At 42.1% G+C, this 22,323-nt stretch overlaps 1 protein-coding gene and 1 long non-coding RNA gene across 3 annotated transcripts in view; one reads left to right on the top strand and one right to left on the bottom strand.

Annotated features, from left to right (window-relative positions):
- The window catches only part of LOC128078164 (uncharacterized), a 231,379-nt gene that overhangs the window by 177,081 nt on the left and 31,975 nt on the right, over positions 1-22,323 (top strand). The gene's annotated exons all lie outside the window — the stretch shown is intronic.
- On the bottom strand, positions 25-22,154 carry HSF2 (heat shock transcription factor 2). Of its 2 annotated transcripts, XM_052677659.1 has the most exons (13): positions 21,870-22,154; positions 18,708-18,816; positions 18,366-18,493; positions 17,464-17,588; positions 14,129-14,204; positions 12,968-13,029; positions 12,772-12,856; positions 11,758-11,927; positions 10,356-10,625; positions 9,766-9,871; positions 4,615-4,668; positions 1,317-1,401; positions 25-956 (listed from the first exon to the last, which is right to left on the bottom strand). In XM_052677659.1, the coding sequence occupies exons 1-13, from the start codon at positions 22,089-22,091 to the stop codon at positions 670-672; spliced, it is 1,779 nt and encodes a 592-aa protein (XP_052533619.1). In that variant the 5' UTR covers positions 22,092-22,154; the 3' UTR covers positions 25-669. The 2 variants fall into 2 exon arrangements, with proteins under 2 accessions (XP_052533619.1, XP_052533629.1); XM_052677669.1 differs by lacking the exon at positions 4,615-4,668 and having other exon boundaries at positions 21,870-22,152.

The following is a 22,323-nucleotide window of genomic DNA, read 5'->3' as shown; positions in this document are numbered from 1 at the left end:
GAGACAACTCTTAAGCTACCACGCTTACTTACATAACATTTATTTTATCAGAGTAGATGGTCCAAGTTAAAGTACTCATGCAGTCAGGGGGCCTGGCAGCTGTAAAGAACTTCTTCCCCAGTTTGTGCTATGTATAAGCACTTTCACTGAAGTGAAAGTAAGGCAGAACCAAGATTTAGCAAGGTACAGGCACTTTGTTCCCAGTTCAAGCAGGGAAAAAAAAAGCCTAACATCAGGTCCTGGTCCCCCCCACCCCAAAAAAGCCTTATGTTTATTAAACAAAATATTGTAGAAAATAGAAAAAAAAAGATACAGAAAGTCAGTGCTCCCTAACCATACACTACTAGTTGTCATCATCATTATATGTAAAACCAGAAGTGGAAGAAACCATAAACTGAAGCTTACTCTTAACAAGTGTTTGGTTACCTCAGGTATTTAGAGATATGCATAAGTATACCAAGCATTTGACAGCAGTACTGTAACAATCCAACTTGGTATTGCCAACTGTGTCTAACAGCTCGTCTAACTGTAGCTAGATAATTGCTTGTAGGATATTTCAGATTCCCCACTATCTGGTTACATAAAACAGTGATTTACAAAAAACTCATACCAAACAATATTCTAAATAAATAGTTCCTCTTCATAACAATGTACATAGTCCCCATTACATTAGTTATCCAAGAATGGCATGTCTGTGTCCATGGGTGCTGGAGCAAGTTCACATAAATAGAACAGCGTGGCCTCACTTGCTTCTGCCTCTGTTAGCGGTTCCAAGCGCACCAGCTTGCTCTGAGTGGGTTCAGGATCCAGGCTGCTCTCCAGGAGCTCATCCACCTCCAGGGGTTTGTCCACAGAAGGAGTTTCAGTTGCGGAGCTCCCGCTCTCAACAGTGGAGCCTGGGTTCCCATCCAGGAATGCAAGCAGTGGAAATGCAGTATACTGTATGAGTTGTTTATCTAAGGGAAAAAAAAAAATTTCCCAATGCATTATCAGTTAACGTGCCATTCTAAATGTAGAATGAAAAAAAAAAAAGTAACACCTTACAATTTATTAAAAGATTATTAATTTTTTTTTAAAAAGCTGTATGGTTGTTTTAAAAGCATTGAAGAACTACTGTATAAAGTTATTCTGATTCTCCCACAAATCATCAGTTTCGTACAGTGCCATTAAGCAACCTTAAAAGCAGATACATTAAATGCTTGTCTACACCTGTGTCATGCTGATAAACAACAACAGTGAGAACAATACCTGCTCAACACTTACACCATTAAAAAACAAAACAAAAAAAAACCCAAAAACCACTTATTACAACTAACCTGATTTAGGTTTGGAAACTTGTGTTTCCTGTGAAGCAGCTGGGCCAGCATTATTCTTGGTAGTTTCTATTCCCTTCGTCTCCATCTAGAAAATAAAGTTAAATCTAAAAAACATGCTCTCAAAGCCTCTTTAACGCAACTGCAATGACACCAGAACTTAGCTCATCAACTGTTTTGAAAAAGTATTTGTGAAGGCAGGCTTTAGACTGAAGGACTTGGGGAACAGGTCCAAAAGGGCTCACAACACTGCAACTGATTGGAGAGTAAGCCAGGCCAACCAGAACAATAACAAACATTCCTCAGCTGTCTCCCATGACAAGAGGCAGAAGAACAGCCACATCAAGGTTGTGTAGAGTTATGGGGGATTCTCTCGCATCCCTCTAGAGAAACCAGCATTCTCAGCTCTCCTTTTCTTCTCTGAAGCACCCACATACCAGGCCACACAGCATGGGGAATACAGAGGAAGAACAAGATACCTGCGTGGGGTCACAGGCCTGTGATCTCAAAGTATGTGCAGGACAGCTCATGGACGCCTGTGTACTTTGCAGAAAAGACAGGCCAGCAAGGGGACATGGTGGAGTTGCTCTCGATATGAGAACTGTAATGTATTAAAGCTCTGCCTAGGGATAAATGATGAATGAGCTGAGAGCTTATTATAGGTAAGAAAGGCATGCCAATATAGGTGACACCACAGTAGCTGTTTACTGCAGGCTGCCTGATCAGTTAGAGGAAGTTGATGAGGCTTTACAGAAGCTGAAAAGAGCCCCTCAGTCACAGGCACCTGTTCTCATGGTGGGACTTGAATCACCCTGGTATTTGCTGGAAAAGCAGCACTGCCAGGCACACGCAGTCCAGATTCCTGCAGAGCACTGATGATTCTAACACAAGTGGTGGAAAAGGTAAGAAGGGCAGTGCTGGACCTTGTTCTTACAAAGAACTAGTTGGGAATGTGAAGACTGGCAGTAGCCTTGACTGCAATAACCATAAGATAGTGGAATTAAGATCTCGTGTGGAAACAACAGTGTCATAATTAGGATTGCAATCCTGGCCTCCAGGAGACCTCTGAAAGGATCTACCTGGAGACATTCTGTAGGTTAGAGCATTTGGAGAGAACCTGATGACATTAGAGCACCACTTCTTCCAAGCTCAAGATCACTGCAACCCTGAGATTAAGAAGCTGGGTAAAAGCAGCAGGAGACTTGCATGCATGAGCAAGGAGCTCATGGGAAAACACAAACAGAAGATGAAAGTCTACAGAACATGGAAAAAGGATCTGACCACTTGGAAGGTATACAGGAACACAGTCAGGGCATGCAGGGATGCAGTGTGAAAGACTAAGGCCCAGCTGGAATTAAAGGAAGATTCTAATCTAATTAGGAAGATTAAGGACAACAAGAAGAGCTTCTTTAAGTATATCAATAGCAAAAGGAAGACAAGGGAAAATGTGGGCCTGCTGCCAAATGAGGCAGATGTCCTGGTAAATGGAGGACACTGAAAACACAGTTACTGAGCACCTTCTTTGCTTCAGCCTTTACTGCTATGCCTGGTCCTCAGCCATCCTAGACACTGGAAGAGAGAGCCTGGAGAAAGGAAGAATTCCCCTTTGCTGAGAAGGGTCTTATTCTGGATGTCATCTCCACAGGAAGAAAAGAATGCTATCAGGAGTAGTTAACATGGGCTCAACAAGGGGAAATCATCCTTGGCCAGCATGGTAGTCTTTTTTAATGACGTGACTGAATAGCTAACAGTGGATGTTGTGTACCTTGACTTTAGTAAGGCTTTTGATACTGTCTCCTGTAACATCCTCAGGGATAAGCCTGGAATGCATGGCAAAGATGAACAGACAGTGAGATGGACTGGTAATTGGTTGTGATCAGCAGCAGTATAGTTGGGGAACCATTGCTACCACTGTTCCCCAGAAATCAATACTGGGTTTGGTCTTGTTTAACATCTTCATCAATGACTTAAATGAAGGGATAGAATGCACCCTAAGTAAGTTTGCTGATGATACGAATCTGGAAGGAGTGGCTGACACACCAGAAGGCTGTGCTGCCATTCAGCAAGACCAGGAAAGGCTGCAGAGTACACTTGAGTGGAGAGGAACCTTTCGAGGTTCAACTAGGGCAAGCGTAGCATCCTGCACCTACAGAGGTATAACTGCATGACAAGCTGGAGAGAAGCTCTGTGGAAAATGACCTGGGGGTCCTGGCAGACAACAGGTTGGCTACAAGCCAGCAGCATGCTCACATCGACACTAAGTCTAACAGTATCCTTATGCAAATATTAAAAGTGTAGCCTCAAGGGAAGTTCTCCTCCCCCTTTACTCTGCCCTGATGAGGTCACATCTGGAGTACAGAGCTCAGTTCAAGAAAGAACTAAAGAACAAAGAACTGAAAAGTCCAGCAGCAGGATACAAAGATGATCAAAAGCCTGAAGCATCTCTCTTAAGAGGAAAAGCTGAGAGACCAGGGACTGTTCAGCTTGGAGGAGAGGGGATACACATCTATATAAATATCTAAAGGTTAAGTGTCAAGAGGATGGAGCCAGGCTCTTTTCAGTGGTACCCAGTGACAGAACAGAGGACAACAGGCAGAAACTGGAACAGAGCAAGGTCCATCTGAACATGAAAAAGAACTTCTTTACTTTGAGGGTGACAGAGCACTACAACAGGCTACCTAGAGAGACTGTGGAATCTCCTTCTCTGCAGATATTCAAAGCCTACCTGGATACTTTCTTGTGCAACCTACTCTAGAGAACCTGCTTTTACAGAGAGGGTCTCCAGCAGTCCCTTCCAACCCCTACTATTCTGTGGAAGAGGCACTGATATCAGTAACTTGAACTAACAGCACCTGGAAGAGAAAAATGTGAAATGGAAATGGACTTCCTCAAACAAGAACTAATGCTCACAAATGAATAGGACAAACTCTAGGAGCCAGTATGTTGCTCTGCTGCATATTCTAATGTTTCCCACCAGACAGCACACATGAAAACCTACTAAGTACAGTTTTTTGCAAATTCTAAAATTTAAGAGAATACAAAAAGATTAGAAAAGACTAATAATATGCACAGGTGTTGGCCTAACAGTTCCAAATGACATTATTTGCTCCTAATTACTCCTTCCTATTTAAAGCCTAACAAGCAGGATGAATTCACCTGCTGCTCTCCTATCCTTACAAAAGTCTTGAAATCAAAAGAATGGAAAAAAGTGCAATTATATCCGTAAAGAAAAAAGTAAAGGATGAAAAAAGTTTGCATCTCTCAACTATTGAGTACATTGAGCAGTGGATATAAGACTTACTTTGGTATTAGGGATATGATCTGTGGGATTCATCTGTACGGAGCTTGTAAAAAGCTGAATAAGACAAAACATATCAAGCTTTAGGTATCTCAATGTCCTATTAAAAATACAAGAATGTCACATCTGTGTGTGTGAGAAAAAATCCCTGAACTATGTTTTCAGCCCCATTCACAACTAAAGTTTATTTACAGGCAGTTACCACTTTTGCATAGAAAATGTTAGAGTTTACATTGTTTGGAATCACAAAAACTTCAGTCACAAAGAAAATAACTATAAGCACATCTAACTTGGAGTAACATTGTTTGCTGCAATCTTAGGAATACAGACTAATTCTTGATTTGCTGCATCGAGAAATTTGTGTACAACAGTGAGGAACAAACCCCAAACAAGTTTTCAAGAAACACCAAACTGGAAAGAGTCAACAACACAAGGGAAAGCAGAGCTAGTGTTAAGTGGGATCTCAGCAAGCTGAAAAAGTGAGCTAACAGTTACTCTGTCAAGTTCAACAAACAAAAGTATCAAGGACACCATAACCCCATGCACCAACCCAGGTTAGTGACCAAACGGACAGGGAATGGCTCCTCAGAGATTGGAGTCCTGCTAGACAACATCCCACAAGAGCCAGCAGCATGACCATGCTGCAGGGAATGACCAGTTTTAGGTTTCCCAGTAGGAGAATGTTCACACTACAAAGTCTGGAAGAATGGTTAGGGGGCATGAAACATACAATGGGCTGATGAAGCATGGCTTACTTTGTCTACAGAGGGCAGACAAGGGTGGTTAAGTGCACTTTTCTACTATTACTAAAGAAGTGTTACTGAGATGACAAACTCCAGAGAGCTGGATATAGGACAAGATGTGAGAGTTTCATGCTGCAGCAGGAAAAATTGTCACTGACATAAGAAAATCCTTCACAAAGAGCAAAGCAGCAGAGCAGGCACCCAAGCAAACTCCCTTTGGAGAGTTCAGACTTCATGTTGACAAGACCCAGAGCAACATGATCTTTCATGCTCGCCTTTGAACAAGAGGGCTGGACTAGATGACCTGCACAGATCCCTCCCAACCAAATTACTCTACTTGACATAAACCTGAACCGAAATTCAGAACATATAAACACTCCTAAGAAATAACTTGAAATGTCAAAGAAACTTGTAATAGAAGAGCCTTTTTAGCACAAACTTACAGAGAAGATGACAGATAACGTGCTAGGTTATTTCAAAGAAAGATTATTAATCTAATTAGTATCTTGAGTTCATGCAGCAACAAATACAAGCATTATTTCACTAAAAAAGCCATTACTCAAAAGTTTAAATCAATGTCATCACTACACCATGCACTGAGGGCAGTTGTGTATTACAGTTTTACCAATGCCCCAGATAAACATATACACAAATACTTATAACTTTCCTTTTTTAAATGGAAGGCAAAAAAAATCTTGTCATTTTAAACTGTAACAATTCACACAATATATTACCAAAACAGTACAAAAATATTGAAATAAACAGAAAATTTGGGTCATTTTCCACAGCAATCAGCTCCAGTGCAGATATGTTCTACAGTAGATTAAGGGATCATGGTGTGCAAGGGGAGTCCCGAAGCAAAGGAGAACCCTGGACAAGGTGAGAGCCACCTGGGCCTGCCAGTTCTCATTTGAGAGTGGCTGAGGAGGCATGGGCAGAGCCAGAAACAGCAGCATAACATCCCTAACGAGAGTGAGTCCCCTGGGAACACGAGCAACCAAGACCTGGCACATCAGTTAGGATACCGCACAGCAGTTGGCAAAGGGAGGGCAACAGGCTGCTCACAGCACCGAGCACCACTCTATTGAAATAAACATGATGACCACTTGCTGCAACAGACAGGTTGAGGCAGAAATCCAGACTTGAGAGTCACAACCATCTGGGGCTAACACATGCCCCCAGACAGACCTCCCAAGGAGCAACAGAGCTGTCCAGACCTTCCACACTCTGAAATTTCCCCAAGGGCCTGAGGGGAAGAGATGGTGCTATGGGAGCAAGCCACCAGGCTGCATGAGGCAATCACCAGGTAGGAACTGGAAAGAAAGTGAGGCATATCATATTACTGAGAGACACAAGCAAGTCTACTGCCCTGTCTTAAGCCCTTGCAGGGAGAAGCTAAACCAGTTTCCAAACTGGAGGAAACAGACCACAGAAACATACAAAATAAGGGAAACTGGACTCTCAACTTCACTTACAGAAGGACTTTTTAACCTTGCCACCAAAGTGCCCCTAAGCAACAGATACAAGGCTCTGCAGCTGGAGAGGGCATGAGAAGGGTTCAGACCCAGGAATGGACCAACTTAATGCAGCCATCCACCAAAGACCCAAGTCAGAACCAGTGTCACAAAAAAGAAAAAAAAAAAAAGAATAAATAAATAAATAAATAAAAATGCTTGTAATTCAGGACTCCTTACTGAGAGGCACCCATTTGTCACGTGGATCATCAAACAGGTTTGATGCTGCTGGGGGCACACATTCATGACATCAAGAGGCTACCAAGTCTGATAAAGCCAGAGAACTACTATCCACTCCTGATCACTCAAGCTGGGTCATATGAGGCTGCAACAAGGATATTTTGAAACAGTAGAAGAGATTTATGCCCTTTGGGAGGGCGTTGAAAAGATCAGGAATAAGGCTATTATCAGATGCAACTGAGCAGGTGCAGCAAGAACATTCTGGGCAGTAAACTGCCTAGGCTGATTAGCAGAGCTTTAAGCTAAATTTGACTGGGGGAGGAGATGTGCTTTTGAGTGACAGAGAAAAGGCAGAGAACACTGTCACTTTAGGATGCAGCACAAGAAAACCTCAATATCCATCCCAAAGGCAATCGAGAAGGCTTCTGTAAGAAGGTAACACAGCTGATAGCCCAGTTGAAGTGTCTCTACACCAGAGTACTTAGCATGGGAAATAAGGAGAAGAAAAAATGATGCAATTAAAAAAAATGAGCACCTAATTGCTATCATGGAAACATGGTAGGACAAATCACACAATACTGTGCTATGACTGAGGGCTATAAGCTTTTTGAAGAGACAGGCAGGGCAGGAGGAGTGGATGAGTCGTCTTCTCTGTTCAGAAGCTGATAGATCATGAAGAACTACCTCTCAAACAGTTATGACCAGGTCAAGAGCTTGTGGTAAAAATGAGGGACAGGAACAATAATGGACATGTGGCTGTCAAGGTCTACCACATACTGCCTGTGCAAGGGGAGCCTGTCAATGAGGCCTTGTTGCTCCACCTACAAGAAATATCATGCTCACAGGCTCTCGTCCTGATAGGGGATTTTAATTACTTGGATGTCTGCTGGGAAAGCAACGCAGCAGGCTGCAAGCAATGCAGGAGACTCCTGGAGCACAGAGGACAAATTCCTGATTTAGACAAACTGACCAGAGTTGAGGCATCGCTTGACACGGTGTTCAGTAATTCAGATGAGCCTATTAAAGAGGTTAAGATTGGAGGCAGTCTGGGCTGTAGTGACTATGTCCTGGTTGAGCTCATGATCTTGAGAAACATGGGCCTAGCAAAGAGCATTGTCACAACCTTTAACTTCCAAAGAGCAAAATTTCAGCTGTTTAAGTAATTACTGGATGAGATCCACTAGGAAGCTATCCTTTAGAGACAAAGGAGCAGAGCAGAGCAGCCAGCTCTTTAAGGATGCCTTTTTGAATGCAGAAGTGCTCTCCATCCCAAGCGTAAAAAATTAAGCAGAGGAGGCAGAAAACCAGCATGGCTGAAAACCTGTTCGTTAAACTAACAGATGAGAAATGTACAGGTGGAAGCAGGGACATGGGGTCTGGGAAGAATATAGGCAAAGGAGAGCGTAGCCCCTCTGGTAAGTGAGAAGGGAGAACTGACTATAACAGACATGGAAAAGACTCAGTAAGTCCTCTGCCTTGGACTTCACTCTGGCAGTCAGTCTTCCCACATCTCATGCCCCTGAGCCTCTGGACAGGAGATGGAGGGAGCAAAACTCTTCCAACTATAAGAGCAAGTCAGAGACCACCTGATGAGAGTGAACGTGTTCAAGAGCATGGGGCTGGATGACATGCATGCCAGGGTCCTGGTCTAGAAAAAGAAAAATATCACTTACATTTTTAAGAAAGGGAGAAAAGATCCGGGCAACTACAGGCTGTTGAGTCTTGTCTGTGCCTAAGAAGATTGTGGACAAGAATGTCCTGGAAGCTTTGTTAAGGTACATGAGACAAGGAGGAGATCCAGAAGAGCCAGCATGTCTTCCCAAGGGCAGATCTGAGCAATCTGGTGGCCCTCTATGATGGCATCAGACAGAGGCAGAGCAATTGATGTCATCTATCTGGAGTTCATCTTCAGCTAGTTTACTTACAGCAGAGCTGTGTGGTGCAGTTGATAAAAGAGAAGGAAATGATACTACCTGAAGAGGCTTGGACAAGCCTGAGAAGTGGGCCTACAACAACTTAAAGAGATTCAGCAAGGCCAAGTGTGAGGTGTTGCACTTGGGTCAGGGCAATCCCAGATGCATACAAACTGGAAAGACTTCGGAGTTCTGTTCTGGTGGATGAAAAGCTTGACAGGAGCCAGTGCGCACTTGCAACCTGTATCCTGAGCTGAATCAAAAAGGGTTGCTACCAAGGCAAGGGATGCAATTGTACCACTCTGCTCTACAACACTTAAGAGTACTGCATAAAGATCTGGGGCCCCCAGCACAAGAAGAATATGGAACTGGTGGAAAAGGTCCAGAGGACCACAGAGATAATCTGAGGAGCAGAGCACTTCTCCTACAAAGGTGGAGAGTTGGACTTGTCCAGTCTGGAGAACAGAAGGCTCTGGGGAGGCCTCAGTGTAGCTTTGCAATACTTCAGAAGAGCTCTATAATAAACAGAAGGGAGACTAATTTTTTTTACATGGCCTGATAGTCAGGACAAGGGGAAAAGGTTTAAATCTAAAAAATGGGAAATTTTGATTAGGTATTAAGAAAGTTTTTACTCAGGGAGTAATGAGGCACTAGAACTGAAGGCATTGAAGGCCAGGTTGGACAGGGCCCCAGAGAGCCTGATCCAGTGGATGGCAACCTTGTCCATAGCTGGTGTGGTTGGACCTAGATGATCTTTAAAAAACCCTTCTAGCCCAAGCCATTTTATGATTCTATGAAAATTACATCAAACAGCAGATCTGGATCTATGCTGAATTGTCGTCCTGATAACATGGCCTGGAAGTCCTCTAAACTGCAGTCGATACTGTCAAGATAATCCAGAAGTTCAACTCTGGAAGACAAAAACAATATTGTAATATTGCATCTATTAAAAGAAAGAAGAAAAAAAATCACAGTTAAGTTTTACACAGATATAGTACATCACCTAAAAATTTTCCACCAGAACTATGATGACTGCCTTTCATTACAAGTAAACTCCTGGGAAAGACTTAAACCTTACTCTGCAGAGGAGAAGCCAAGTAAGGAAGGCTGGTACTCCAAAAGAGAAATCACATTAGTATTAGACTACAACTATCATGAGCAGAAATACAACTGCATCTCACTTGTTCTAACAGAATCCAATCCACCTGCAGGAACCCTTGCAGATAAATCCTGACATCAACACCAGTTTAAATGGTTTATCTGTAACATTTCACTGTCAAATTACATTACCAGAATAAAGCTAATAAGTTCTCAACTAGGAGAACTAGGAGTTACTATTCGGTTCTTTTGACTTCAAACAATAATTTGTGATACTTAAAAAACAGGCTACTTACTTTCCAAGGAGATTTATATTCTGTGAAATTACTCCATTTTCATTGAGTATGGAATCCATCATGGAGACTGGGTCTTCTGCAGTTAAAGTTGACTGGTTATTCAGCTGTACAGCACTCGACATGAGCGGACTTGTGCTGTCACTGACAGGGCTGAGGGGATCATTAGCTGAGACAGCAACCGATTCTGTGCTTTTATCCTCTTGAATTACAGGGGCGTATTCTTCCTCATTATCATCTTCCACAATTACGATATCAGGAGAACGACTGCAGCTGTAAAACAAGACAAATAAATTATGAATTTTTGATACACTCTTAAATTTGTAAATGTGTAGCTTTAGTTACTTTCCATTTCAGCCAAGCTAAAATATGGAAATTAATTTTCCTTCCGCATTTTAACAGGAAATACAGCCAGATATTCTAAACATACCTATTCTCCACTGGTATAGCACAGTAACACTCAATACAGTTAATGCAGCTCAGCCAGTAAATACTGTTGTGCTATGTCACAACAGCACTACTCTGAGCATATAGGAATTCTGATGCTTTTGCATTACAAGTACAAGCTTGCACATAAATGTGAACTATGCATGAAGTAGGACAAAGCACATAAGACCACCAAACAAGACAGACCACGCAGTGTGCATCTTGCTGGTGGAACACAATTTAACTCTGGATTAGCAGTAACATGAATGATCTCAGTCAACACTGTAACAGTTAATTAAGCTTCTTATGTATACAAAGAAGGTAACGTGAAAAACAAGATGGTTTTCATTTGTTATCTCCGTATTTTCACAGTTTTCTTAACCCTTAAGTAGTTGTGTTACCTACTGAAACCTAATCTCAATTCAACTTTTCTATGAAGAGAATGCATTCCCAGACATCAGTTCAACAAACACAAGTGTTAATTCAAGTATAAAACAGTAACCTCTACATTTTATTTGTTGTGGCATAACACAGGTCCTATCAGTACTGCACAACCAAGGAACAGAGCTGCATCTTAACCTCTGCTCATAGGCAAAAGATGAACTACTTCTACAGTACAAAAAGATAACATGCAGTCACAAAACACTTTGGAGTACAAAACAAACAAACAAAAAAAAAAACCCCAAAGTTCTTAAAATTGAATAGCTGTCTGTCTTCACAACCAAAAAGTAGACATAACTGATGTCTTTGGACAAACAGCACATTTAACAAGAGTGTAATAATACTTCTCACTAGTTTCTATCAACATATTAAAACCTCCTACAGCCAATCAACTGCATGGAACAAATCCAGAGGAAATCTAGTGTGAATTCAGAGATAATGCTCCTATATGTGCAAGAGTACTCCAGACACTTGAAATTACTGCATACTATTCAGTTTTGGAAGCCACTTTCTATGTAGACTTCTAAAGACTTCTTACTTAGAAGAATCTGAAGTGGTATCTTCATTTGTCTCTGGTGTAATGGGAGCATTTTCTTCATCAACCATGGTGTTTTCCTCATCAGCCACATCCTCAGTAACATCATAAATAATGATGTCATCTGAAATTTGTTCTCTTTGTTTTAAGCCCTCAGTTCTGTTGAGAGGTACCTGAAAATAATTTGTAAGAATGAGAGGACAGGACAATTAGCTTCAGCATTCTGACAGTTATCACTGTATCTTTCAATACCACAATTCTAAAGAGGTAGAAGGTTTTCCTATGCCTTGGAGACTACAATGAGTTTGTACAGATCTATGTTTGATAGAAATATATATACATATATAAATAATATATATAAATGAGCAAGCTGGAAAAGAGCAGTTACAGAAAAAAATGTTTGGCAAGTAATAAAGCTATTCAAATAAAGTACTACCAATGTCAGACAACAAAAGCAACAAAAAGCTACAAAGGCAAGACTACAAAGGAACTAAAAATACTAAAAAAAAGTTATTATTAGTCATGATCTGGCATTTATACTTCATTATAAAGCTATTAATTCTAGTCCCAAGCTAATAGTTCTAATAATTTCCCCAGCCAGAATTATTTGGACAGCAGAATACATCTTTCAATGGTGGGACATTCAAGCAGCACAAGAACTTAACATGATTCTGCAGGGTAGGTGCTGCTTTGCAGGTGGATTCCTGTTCATGTACTGGGACTCCTAACTCAAGAAGACAACATAACATCAATGTCCTTAACAGTGCTACTATTAAAAGCATCTGCTGTCAGCATTTTCACATGATGCTATACGTAGTTAAGTGGCTTCTATGTGATTATACTGAAAAGTGAATGGCAACTATCAACACATTTGCTTCTGAAGAAAATATGGCATACCACTTCTAAAAGTTGAAAGCTCTTCAACATTTTTATCCTCAGTAAGAAAGACACAATCTGTCTGTCCCTCTTCGCTACTTCCTTCACCATAACAAATGGGATGCATAAAGTAAAACTTACATGATGATTATTGTCTGCTGGTTCTTTCACAATTTGCTGAAATACATTCGACTTTGTAGGTCCATTAGTGTTCAGAAGTAGAGGCCTAAATCACAGAAAAGGAAATCCGTCATCTAGGAGCTAATTCTTACGTTTCATTTAAGAAAAAAAATGTCAATATATTGAGTGGATAGCAACTTTTCAAGACCACACTTACCTCTTGCGTTTTAGGCTCACTAGTTGGTTGTTCTGCACCAGGGTAACAATAAATTGTACAATCTATGAAGAAAAGAATGTTATACTTAGTTACATTGCTCCATAATTCTCTCAAGGCACCGAGATATCTTTTTCACATAGCAAGCACTAAGAATAAATTTGTATACTTCATTTACTATAGAGGAAAAAAAAAAAGTCATTAAATTCAACTATTAGAAAAATTCTTATAAGCAACATAAGAATGTTGACCATATGTGTAACCTGTATCTATCAGTACTGTGGCCTAGTGAAAAGTTCTCTTGATAAATCCAGAAAAAAGGACCCATACAGTTGACAGTATTCATCAGTTGCCTTTCCCCTTGAAATCTCAGTCTCTCTTCCTGCATGTTTTAATATTAAGAATTAAATGCATACATCTGGCCTGAACAACATGGAAAAAAGACACAGTAATTATTTGCAGCTTATAGTATTGCTATTATGTAAATATACGTGAAGGAAAAAAAGAACCTGCAAACTCTTTGAATTTACAACAGTTTTGGTAGATCACAGATCTAAGCATCAAGCTAAGCTAATGTGTCATTAATGGTTTCCATTCAATAATCTATTGGTCTGATATCATCAGAAATGCAAAGTTCATTTCAAGTAAAAAGAATTTCCAAAATAGACAGAAAAGCAAAAATGACAAAAACATATACACATCTACATACACACATACATATTTACAAAATGAGGGATGCTCAAAGAAATTGCTCACTACCCACCAACCAACATCCAGCCAGTTTCTCCTGATCTTTAGCTGCTCCTCCCAGCCAACTGCTCCAGTTTCATAGCTGTGCACAACACCACATGACACAGGATATCCCTTTGGCCAGTCTGAGTCAGCTCTCCTGGTTCTGTCCCCTCCACAGCTCCTTGTGCATCCCCAGCCCCCCTTGCTGGCAGGGCACTAGGAGAAGCTGAAACGTCCTTGACGCTATACAGCACTGCTCAGCACCAACTAAAGCACTGGTCTGTTATCAGCAATGCTTTTCTCCTCAAGCCAAAATATAGCATCACAGACACTACAAAGAAAATCAGCTCTATTCCAGCTGACACCAGGAGAGTAAGACAGAGCATTCCTACTTCAGAAACACCCACTGAGTGTGTTTAAATGAAGCCTTACCTTCCGAATAACTTGCTGTTGTTTCAGGTGTTTTGCTCTCAGTTCTGCCACTTCCCTCCAAAGAGATTCATTTTCCCTGTTGAAAAGGATAATTTAAAAATCAAACTGAATTTTGAAGTATTCATATTATTAATTTTTGTTAAAGAGTAGTTCATTTCAATAAAGGTTTTTGAAATGCTTTATTGATTGTACAAAAAGAAGAAAATCATTTAGCAATCCTTGGAAATAATTACAAAATGGAGAACCAAACACAACAAGCACCCTGAGGAGAACTTCCAAACTCCATAAAACATATTTTCCCCAAGTTAGGCATTATACACTACATATTAATACTAATTCAGCATTTTGGAATTAGGTGCTTTGTGCCCTTTCAAACAACAAAGTTACCTTCTTTTCATTCTAGGAGAGCTGCTCAGAAAGTAATTCCTCCTATTTTATTACACTGATCCACAACATCAGAGGATGTTGGTGGTATGGCAGTAGATGCTGAACCGTCCCACCAATATTCTGTTTCATTTTGTTGCTGTGCAACAGGTGGCACCAGAAGGGCAAGTCTGACAAAATGGCATCTGATATGAAAGTGCATATGAAGCAATGGTGTGTCACTGAATTCTTCCATGTGGAAAAAACTGCACCCACTGACATTCACTGACACTTGCTGAATGTTTATATGGAGACCAAACAGTGGATGTGAGCACAGTGAGGTGGCGGGTGGTGCACTTCAGTGGTGGTGACAGTAACGAAGACGTGCCGTGTTCTGGATAGCCATGCACAGCTCTGGGTAATGAACAGCATCTCCATCCATCAGCTCACCCATGCCAATCAGCAGACTACAACCAAGGAGCTGAGTATGGAACTGAGTATGAGCTTCAGTGCACCAAAAACAATGGTGGCAACACCGGAATATCTCAAAGCTTGTGCCAGGTGGGAGCCATGAATGCTTACAAAGGAATAGAAAATACTATATGAAAGTTTGTCAGGACCTACTGTACCTATGAGTCTGAAAGTGACAGTTTCTGGATCACATCATTACTAGTGATGAGTAGTGTCACCATTATGAGCTGAAGTCAAAATGGCTGTCCAAGAAGTGGCGACATGTGAATCTACCATCAAAGAAAAATCTCAAGACACAGCTCTCAGCCAGTAAAATGATGTACACTCTCTTTTGGGATAGAAAAAGGGTGATCCTTTTGGATTTCCAGGAACCTGAACCATCAGTGCTGACTGATGCATCAAGACATTGATAAAGCTTGAAAGGTCAAACTTCCAGAGTCAGGCCAGGGAAGGCAACCTCCTGTAACAAGGTAACTCCAGGCTCCACAGCAGCCTGAAGATTGCGAAGCACAATGCCAGCTTTGGCTGCATTGTCCTACTGTATAGTCTGGATCTGGTGCCTTGTGACTCCCATCTGTTCAAGCTGATGAAAGATGGACTGTGTGGGCAACATCTTACCAGCAATTACAGCAAAACAGCAGCAGTGAAACAGTGGGTCACTTCTGGTATAGACTGTTATGAGCACAGCATGCAGGCACTTGTTTTTCACTGGTGAAAACATATAGCTAATGGTGGTGACTAAGTTGAAAATAGTGTTCTGTAGCAAATACTGCAGTTCGTCATTTATATTACAGCTATTTGCCCTCCCTCACACATTTCTTGCTGGAGGGAAGCCATCTATCAGAAACTGTACATCCATCTTGAACAGATCTTTGTAGAACAAGCTGAAGTCTTACACACAGCTATAGGTTGCCTTTAATTCCAGTAAAGGGGTACACTAGGTGAAGAGCATAGCAGAGAGAGCAGTTTTCCTGAAACACTGTCTCTTACAAACCTTGCCTGTTTACAAACCTTGGCAGTACTCACAAGAGTCCAGAACTAAGACAGCATAAAAACTGATATAAGGTGACCCTTGCTACCATGAACCTTGTGGTTGCTGCCAGCATAAAGCACATTCATCAGTAGCTAATGAATATCAAAAGCTTCAGCACACAAGAAAAAACAACATACCAGCCTTCCCTCTTTCATAGTTTAATTTTCAAGATGTATGCCAACGAATGAAAATCTCTCCACCAGCGTTTCATGTTTTTAAGGAATTTTAAGCTCAGTTTTCATAAACAGTTGTTGATATGCAGTAAGATGCAGCTTAGTAGCAGTTTTGAGGATTAAAATGTCCAACAGTTTTAAGACAGTTCCATCACAAATTCAACAACAGCAGTCAGGGATTCTGAGCTTTCTCAATCTTCCCACTTCCTAAGATTGGCTCTTCTGATTTAGATACAGTTTTACTTAAATGATTTAATTCTCACTGAACAACTTAGATGTCAAAGACATCTTCGCAAACTGTCCAGATGTTAGAAAAAAAATGTCATTTCAGCCAGTCAGCCCTGCTCTGAGCTTGGTTTGAACCTGATGGTCTCCTGAGGCTTCTTCCAACACAAATTATATGACCCAATAGCGTGAACAGGAACCTTTTTACTCTGACTGGCCAGTTTCTAATAAAGACCCTTCCTAATCAAAATAAGTCTGCCCTTCAAACTTCAGTAATTAGAATTGAAGATGCCAAGTGAATGAAACCATTTATTTTTCAAAACTTGAACTTACTAGTTATATCTGCCACAGAGGCAAGCAATTATTTTCTCAATTTGAAGTCCTGGAAATAGGTACCACTGAGGTATTGTGACTTTCAGTGCAAGAGCTTGTCTCTATAAATCCTGTCTTCATCTACATACTCTATCTACACACTCAAGTATTTCTGACTCACACTGCTCATATTATTAACAACAAAACATAATTACTAAATAGGAAATAATAATATTCTAAAAATACTCAATTTAAATTTGGATTTTAGATTCTACATATCTGTGGTTGTAACTAATGAATTTCCAAGTTACAATTCCAAACAAGTTTTCATAAGGATTAACTGTCCTGTAATTTCAGCACTGAGGAATGAAGACAGCAAGAGGAAAATAAAGTAATGAGTAAGAACAGTAATTGTAGTATGAAAGTCTAAGTAATTTGCAAGAACCAAATTACCTTAGACTAAACACAGCAAATAAGCTTATTTGGTGTATGCTAAGAACTTAGTTGAATATTCCACCTCAGCAGCATTAAGGAATTATCAGAGACAGTTCTTCAGACACCAATTTTGCCTATTACTTTTATACATACTTAAATATTCAATTGCAATGCAAATCTTTCATTGAAATTCATCTTTTTACAACAATAGTTCAAGTCAAACACTATCAAAATTAGGTCTTACATTTATGTCATATTTGTTTTCCAATATCTATTACCAGAATTACTCCATTTTAGGGATCAGCTGTTGACAGAGCATTTACCTTTTCAGGGCAGACAATCGAGATTCAATAGTCTCTTGTTTAATCTCCACTTTCTGAGCACTACTTATTATTTTGGAGAGATCTTCCTGGCTTATCTTGTTTTCTTCAGGTCTCGAAGAAGAAACCTTTAAGAGATGAGAAGTCAGAAACAACGCTTCCCTTTACTCACTGATAATTACTATTTTCTTTTGAAGATCCAGTATAACCTCTCTAATGCTGATAACCAAATTAAAAAATCAGTAATAAACCACGGCATCAAATACGTAAATACAGAAATGAAGAGACTTCTTACAACAGATGCCATATCACCCATACTTGTTATAAGTGTTTGTTTATGTTCAGATTCTCCAGGCACAGTAGACAGTGCTCTACATCTGAACTACTTCAAATTAACCCAAGGCTAACAAGCATCTCTCTCTCACCATAGTAATTGTATTTCTGCTTGATAGCTACTCTTATTCACCTAGTTCTCAGTAACAGCAGAGCAAGTTTTAGAAATGTAACAGCAGTATAACAAATATGTTTATGTATTTGCTTCCAGCTCTCCTGAGTAGGAAGCTTACTTCTTGCAGTAGCTATGTTCTGAAACAAGGTACATAAAAATAAATTGTTACATTAGGAATGGTAAAGTTAAAGCACGTTGCGCCTCTTAACATGCATCTGTTGAACCTTCTATTTGCATAACTCATTTTTGCTGCCTGTTAAACTCACTATGAGAGAGAAATAATTATCTAAAGCAGTCTAGTCAAAGCCCCTAAAATAACTTTAAATAAATCAGAACTTGCATGAGAGCACCAAAATCAACTTGGACTTACAATCCCACAATTAAAACTTGCCATGAACTCTGCTGTTCATTTAAAATTACTAAAATTACTTGGTTTATATACTGAGTTTTCACTAACCTTCCTTTTAATGTGTTCCAACAAGTCCTCTCGACCCTGCTTGAAATATGGGTGTTGAAACTCAACTAGACCATCTCGCTCCAGTTTGACAATCCCAGAATCAACATGGACAACTTTACGGAAGCCATCTTTAAAAAAAAAAAAGAAAAGAAAAAACTCCTATCTGAAAACTCACACAAAGGAATTCAAACTATATTGTTCCAACTGTCCTTTTATCAGTCTTGAGGATACACAGTACTCTAAATGCGACAACACAGAGGAACTCTTCAAAAGAAAATAACACAACTAAAGGCATCCAGAATCTTTAACTGTGACAGACACAAACAAAATAGGAGAACTTACACATGTTTAGCTGTCTGACAAAGCTTGCCATGTTGTTGTGCTTGAAGTACTTAGGCAGAATCTCTTTTGCAAATCTCTGTTCATCCAACACCAAGAAACTCTGGCCATTCTAAAATGAGAGACATAAAGCTACTTAAGACTATTGTAGAACACACTCTGGGCTTGCAAAATTAATCACTGCATAGGAATGTTTCCTTTGTGCATGCAGTACGTAACTGATCTGCTTGTCTGCAGTTTTCCACAACAAAAGCGTATAACTGCAGTTGCTTTGCAACAGAGCACTAGCAATTACTTGCCATCCATATCTAAAGGAGAACATTCCCATTGCTTCTCTCCACTCTTCCTCAAGAAATTAATTAACGACAAGTTTAACAACAAGCACCAGTTTCATTACAGCACAACGCCATAAATTTTGTAGGTATGAACTTTAAAATCTTGAGAGGGAATACAAATACAGCAGAGACTGTGAAAGGTCAAAAACAAAACAGGACAAAAAAACCAACAAATCACAGCTGAAATCCCTTTTGCTACCCAGCATAAAAGTACGACTGGTTTGTTAAGACTCTTAGACAAGATAGAGCTGTCAAAAAGCTGAGCCTGTCCACAAGATTTCAAAATGACCAAAAAGCACTCAAGACAATAATTCCCTCCTTCTGCATGCCAACTCTGAGAGGATCAATCTTTTACACAATAAACTGATCCTCAAATTATATCCAAAGACCGAGACAAATAGAAGCCTCCGTTCTTTGTTCTTCCATAATCTTGCTCCATTAACTAAAGGACAAGTAATTGGCAGAATCAGAATTAGAGACTTCAAACTGGCAGAGGTTTTATCTGTAATCTATTCACAATATTCTTACCTCACCTATAATCTTTGTCAAACGCCAGTACTTATGCTCCATCTTTTCAGGAGCCCTTCAATTCAAGAAGCTCCACTTGTTTCCTATCCCCATCAGCTGCATGCTCCCCAATAAAGAAGTGTAAAGAACCAACTACGAGACCACGTGAAGATTGCTGATATGGGAACTTATTTCTAACAAATGAAAAACCTCTTAACTTCCCAGTAACGCATGCCTATCTCCCACTGAGAAATAGGCAGTGTAAAGAAAATAGGAAGTAAAAGAAAGGGTAAGAACAGATCATTTTAAGATAACCTAACTCACCAGCTGAAGGTTTTAAGTGGTGCTACAGCAACCTGCAATGCCAGCAGACAGCTTTTGTGCAGCACCTAACTTCATTATCAGCTTGAAAAGTTTCAAACCTTTTGCAGAAAATTAGAAAGATACTTCCATTGTTCCTCGTTGCCCCAACAGTCACTTACATCAATGCTGTAAACAGACGCTAAGGCCTAGCTTTAACTCAGTGAAGCATTGCTGTGTACCTGAACACCGTTCTCAAGTCCTGTTGTTACTGACAGCAGCAGACAACAATCTATGCACTTCATTTGTTACTCCTGCTGCCCATGCCTGCACTAAGACATATATGCAGGAAGACAAGATTTGGCTGGTTTTGCTTCAGTGTTCATCCTCACAGTGTAAAAATATGGATTTGTACAGAAAAAAAACAATGAAATGCCACAATAACAGGACTCTTTCTTCACTGAGGCAGCATATTTTTCAAATATGCCAACATCTGCATATGAAGGGCTCCCAATATCTTCATGCATACAGAAACTGCTAAAGGCTGATTGCACAAACTACAATCAGTATACCTTCCTTCCATAAACTGCCTTGCAGAATCTCAAATTCAGCCTCCATTTTCAATTGAGGAAATAACATAAAAGTACCAAACAATGGTCCCTAGCATATTCACTTGAGGTAAACATGATGAATTTGGGAAGCATCCATGGAGCATGAGGTGGCAAAAAGGCCTTTTTAAAGCTAGAAAACACATTGGCCTCAGCACCTTTCTTTCAGAGGAGGAAAAAAAACAAAAACAAAAACAGAAGGAAAGCTGCTGTAGTGTAGACAGCATACAACCATACAATGTTAGGTTAGAGGGAACCTTAAAAACCATCTAGTTCCAACCCCCTGCTGCAGGCAGTGTTGGCACTCACTAGATTAGGCTGACCCTGGACAGGAGACACCCAGCTTTACATCTTCAGGGATTGGGCATCCACAACTTCTTTGGGGAACCTGTTCCCTCCTCAACAAAGCTTAAGCTACTGGTAAGCCCAACTGTCAGTAAAACATTTTGCAGGGTACTGAGCCACCGCATGAGCTAAACTCAACTGAAAACTGTTATCTCAGCACTTGAAGACACCATCACGGTGCGAGAATGGGATTTTTTTTTATTTTTTTTTTTAAGAATAAGTTCCCGGTAAAGCACACACGCATCAGAATGGTAACTACAGGTTTAACTACAAGACCCACGACATCAGGCAACTGAAAGCAGCAGCCCTCGTCCCGCGCCCAAACCTGCCAGGCACTCAGACACTTCCCTCAGAGGTGATGCCCGCCCGGCTCCGTCGACTGAAGGTGCACAACACATCCGGGCCACCAGAACAAAGGCCGCTACGGTCCGGGCGCGGGGCAGCCCCGCAATTACACCGCGAGCAGGTGGCCGCGGCCGGCCCAGCCCGAGCGCGGCAACTACTACCCCACGTGGCCGCATGGGATGGGGGAGCGGGGCGGCCGCGGGGAGGGATGTAAATACGCCCTTCTCCCTTCTTCCCGCTGTTCTTTAGCTACACAATTCGCAGCCGTTACACAACTCCAGGCGCTACAGACGAGACGGCGAAGCCGCGGCGGAAGGTGCCTCTCGTTGTCAGCGCACGCCGCGTGCCGGCGCCGGCCGCGCCGCCCGAGCCCCAGCCCCAACCCGTGCCCCGCGGCGGCTCCCCGCCCCAGCCGCGCCCCGGCAGGCTCTGCAGCCGGCGGCAGGGCCCGGGCCCCGGGCCGCCACCCGCGCTCGTCACTTCCAGCCGCACGCGGTCCCCGGATAACCGCGCCGGGGTCGCTCCTCCCGCTAGGGGCCCGCCCGCCAGTGCCTGGATTTCCCGCCCCGCGCCGCCCCACCGAAGCCCCCTAAGGCCCCGCTCCCCTCCCGGCCCCCGCTGCCCCCGGACCCGCACCGCCGCTGCCAGAGGGGAGCTGCCTCCCGCAGCCGGGGGGCACACGGCCGGGGCGGGGCGACCAACGGCCGAGGCTCGCGTCGCCGCACCTGGCTCCAGGTGATAAGCTGGTTGCTGGGCGCCTCGCCCACCAGCGCCCACAGCTTGCTGAGGAAGGCCGGCACCCCGGCGCCGGCGGGGGGCGGCTGATGGGCCGGCGGCTGCTGCTGCTGTTGCGGCTCCTGCTTCATTGTCGCTCGAGACCTCCGCCGTCTGACCGGGGGAGGGGCGCGAGAGGAGGGCAACCAGCGCCACTCGGCCCCGCCCCTCATCCCGCGCGCTTGCGCACTGAGTTACTCCGCATGCGCGGCAGTGGGCGGCCGGCGCGCCTGCGCAGCATTCAGGTGCCTCCCCGCCCCTTCGGCCCCCGTGTTTTACATAACGGGCCCACGTGCGCCGCCCTCACGTGCCACAACAGCGCGCGCACGGCCGCACACCCGTGAGGGGCGGGGCCTGAGGCGGACTCCACCCCTCTATGCAAATGAAAGAAGGGCGGGGCCCAAT

The sequence above is a fragment of the Tympanuchus pallidicinctus genome, unplaced genomic scaffold (assembly GCF_026119805.1).
Source record: "Tympanuchus pallidicinctus isolate F22 unplaced genomic scaffold, pur_lepc_1.0 scaffold1, whole genome shotgun sequence".
NCBI lineage: Eukaryota > Metazoa > Chordata > Aves > Galliformes > Phasianidae > Tympanuchus > Tympanuchus pallidicinctus.
This window is presented reverse-complemented; position numbering and strand designations above follow the sequence as displayed.